This window comes from Rutidosis leptorrhynchoides, chromosome 7, assembly GCF_046630445.1.
Source record: "Rutidosis leptorrhynchoides isolate AG116_Rl617_1_P2 chromosome 7, CSIRO_AGI_Rlap_v1, whole genome shotgun sequence".
In the NCBI taxonomy this organism is placed as follows: domain Eukaryota; kingdom Viridiplantae; phylum Streptophyta; class Magnoliopsida; order Asterales; family Asteraceae; genus Rutidosis; species Rutidosis leptorrhynchoides.
In genome coordinates this window covers 272,566,618-272,570,173 of record NC_092339.1, presented here as the reverse complement: position 1 = coordinate 272,570,173, position 3,556 = coordinate 272,566,618, and the positions used below count along the sequence as shown (strand labels likewise).

The 3,556-nt window shown below is 32.8% G+C and overlaps 1 protein-coding gene across 1 annotated transcript; it reads right to left on the bottom strand.

Annotated features, from left to right (window-relative positions):
- Positions 1-2,312: 2,312 nt before the first annotated feature.
- Positions 2,313-3,077, bottom strand: LOC139860019 (uncharacterized). Its single transcript, XM_071848791.1, has 2 exons — positions 2,837-3,077; positions 2,313-2,776 (listed from the first exon to the last, which is right to left on the bottom strand). The coding sequence occupies exons 1-2, from the start codon at positions 3,075-3,077 to the stop codon at positions 2,313-2,315; spliced, it is 705 nt and encodes a 234-aa protein (XP_071704892.1).
- Between the last annotated feature and the right edge of the window lie 479 nt (positions 3,078-3,556).

Genomic DNA, 3,556 nt, shown 5'->3' with positions numbered 1-3,556 from the left:
TATCCTAGCTTTATATCTTTCTATCTCACCATTAGATTTTTATTTAATTTTATAAACCCATTTGAATCCCATGGGTTTTCTATTTGGTGGAAGATCTGTTAAAACCCACGTTTGATTTCTATTTAAAGCTTCCATTTCAGCATTCATTGCATCATTCCAATCTGGGTTGGTACAAGCTTCATGATAAGACTTAGATTCAAAATTCTTGTTTAAGGAAACAACAAAACAAAGATTTTTATCACTTAATTTTGCACAATTAAGATATCTTTCCAGGCCATATTTAACTTTTCTGGTTAATTGATAGTCTTCCAATCTTTTAGATAAAACAGATTCCCTAAGACCTTCTCAAATTAGTATCAAGTGGTACTTGAACACTATTACCCTCAGAATTATTAGTTAGATTTTCAGGAGGGTCCATCATTGGTGTTGCTGTGGTTTCACCTACATGAACATCAGATCCTGACACATTACTAGTATCTGTGACATTATCAGTTTCTTTGTAACTAGTATCTGTATGTTTGGAAGTGTCAGGATTTTGACTACTCCATGTAGGGTGCCTCTACCTTCACCATGATCAGAATGATTGTCATCATTGGGATCTTGAGAAGGTGCACCAGGTTCACTCTGAAAATTTGCATAAAGAAGTTAATATAATCAGATTCTTTAAATGAAGAAGAATTATCAGAAGTTGATTTCATTTTAAAAGGAAAAATATTTTCATAAAACTTAACATCCCTTGAGACTAAAATCATCTTTGTAAGATTGTAATGTTTGTAACCTTTTTGAGTATTTGAATTTGGCAATAAGAATACATTTATCAGATTTAGACCCAAATTTATCATGAACATTTAGTTTAGTAGCAAAACACAAGCATCCAAACACCCTGAGATGATTTAAGGAAGGAGGCTTTCCATAAACAATCTCATATGGTGTCTTTCCTTTCAAAACAGAGGAAGGAGTTTTATTAATGAGATATGTAGATGTGAGAACACAGTCACCCCATAGATTTAATGGAACTCCACTTTGAAATAGAAGTGACCTAGCCACATTCAAAAGATGCCTATGTTTTCTTTCCACTACACCATTCTGTTGTGGTGTGTAGGAGCAAGATGTTTGATGTATAATGCCTTGATTACTCAAAAAAAGTTGATAATGTTTTTATGAATTCAGTCCCATTATCACTTCTAAACATTTTAATTGATTTGTTAAATTGATTTTTAAACATATGAACAAAGTGTATAATATTTTCAGTTGTGTCACTTTTATGAGAAAGCAAAAATACCCGAACAGCCCTAGAATAATCATCCACAATTGTCAAGAAATATCTGTACCCTTCCCTAGTAGTAATTTTATATGGTCCCCAGATATCTAGGTGAACAAGTTCACCAATATCTTTAGACACATTGTCACTTAAGGGAAAAGGTTCTCTTGTTTGTTTTGCCTTATGGCATACATCACAAGGCATAACACTGTCATTGTCAAAGCCAAGGGAACCCTTTAAAACCTGCATAATAGGTTCTGCAGGGTGTCCAAGTCTGTTATGCCAGGTATGTTTAGTAAGAAAACAATTATGAGTATAAGTATGACTAGATAGTTTACTTACATCTGTCATATTATCAAGCACATAGAGTCCACTATGGACACTACCAGTCTCCAAGGTCTTGCTATCTCTAGCCAATTTATAAACAGCCATAAGATTAACCTGATATTCTGGAACAACCAAAACATCAAACAAAGTAATGTCAGAAGAAATAGAAAAATCTCCAATTTTATGAAATTTAGCAAAAGAACCATTTGGATGTTCAATAGCCAGATTTAAATCAGTAATGTCAACAACATTTTTAAGCCCACATTCACTTGTTATATAGTGTTGATTTGCTCCAGAGTTAATAATCCAACTAGGTTTAGTATATGAAGAAACCCTATTAGTCAATTGACCTTAGGACAATCAGATAAACTAGAATAGAATGGTCCTATATCTGCCATATTGGCCTTAGGATCATGAGAAGGTGCCTTTGAATTAATTAAAGACATTAGAACATAAAGTTGTTCTTCAGAAAAAGGCATATTACTTGGAGAAGATGACTCTGCAATGGTAGAATTACTAGCAAAATTTCTGTTACCAGAACTGTTATTCCAAGTTGGTGTGTGATTATAGTTAATTTTGTTATTAACCATTTTTCCTTTGTAGTTAGGAGGATAGCCCACAACTTCATAACATCTGTCAATTGTATGCCCAATCTTTTGACATTTTGTGCATTTAAGATTTAGATTAGGACCTCTACCTTTAATTAACACTATTATTTTGATTGTTATAATTTTGAATATTGTTTGATTTGTAGTGATCTTAGCATTAAAGCATAAGAAGGAGGCTTCTTGAAAGTGTGTTGTGAAGTGATTCTGTGAGATTCCTCTCTAGAGAGAATAGAATAAGCAGTTTTAATAGATGGTAATGATTCAGTTGTTAAGATAGCACTTCTGAGTGAATAATAGGAATCATCCAATCCCATTAAGAATTGCATTAGTTTAATCATAACATGATGTGCTTTTAATTCATCTGAGTTATTAGGAATTTCAACCATAGCATCAAATTGTTTCCAAAAAGAATTAAGTGAGTGATAATATTCAGAAAGTGTTGTGCCATTTTGTGTTAAAGAATTTATCTTCTGATGTAAATTAAACACCATAGAACCATCAACTCTATCATAAGTCTCTTTTAACTCAACCCAAATCTCAGAAGCTACAGTTGAAAAAACTTGACCCAAATACAATTCTTCTGAGATTGGCCCAAGAATCCATGAAAGTACAAAAAAATTACATCTTTCCCATTAATTACTTAAAATCTCATTGGTTGTATCTTTAACAACAGTTTTATCAACAAAACTAAACTTGTTTTTAGTTTTTAAAGCAAGAGTCATAGCACATTTCCAAACCCTATAATTTTTAGTACCAAGCAATTTAAAAGTAATTATAGGTGTACTAGTAATGTCACTTGGGTGTAAAAATAAAGGGTTACTAAAATCCAGTTTTGAAACAGGATTATCAGATGTAGTGGCATCCCCTCCTGAATCACCCATTGAATAAATAACAGAGAAAACAAAGAATAAAGAACAAATATATTCCTATTACACAACTGTGCTTGATCAGGTATTCACCAGTTTCAAGAACTGGGATCAAGAGTTGGGTACAGTTATGTCTCTTCTACAAAGAAAACAGCTTAGCACAATTCAATAGATAAAGAAGGGATATAAGTAACCGAAGAGATCAAGATGATCGTGTGTGAAGAATACAGAAAAAGAAGCAATAACCACAAACCCTAAATTAAGCGATTAGGGTTTTCAGAATACCAAGAATAGATTTAACAATCTATTCAGTCAGGATACGCCTTCGAATCCACAAGAATATCAATAAAACACCACGATGATCACAGAGAAGAATAAGCCCCAATTTGTCGAAACCCTAATTTCAAATCTCAACGAAAAACGACCACCAATCGAAGAAGAACACTTAGTAGATTTGATTCGGCTCTGATACCATGTACAAAATATAGATCAAA

Excerpts from the sequence above, each read along its gene's own strand:
- LOC139860019 (XM_071848791.1), bottom strand. The coding sequence starts at position 3,077 with ATGGGTGATTCAGGAGGGGATGCCACTACATCTGATAATCCTGTTTCA. Across the intron at positions 2,777-2,836 it reads TACAACCAATGAGATTTTAA|AAGAATTGTATTTGGGTCAA; the intron begins GTAATTAATGGG and ends GGCCAATCTCAG.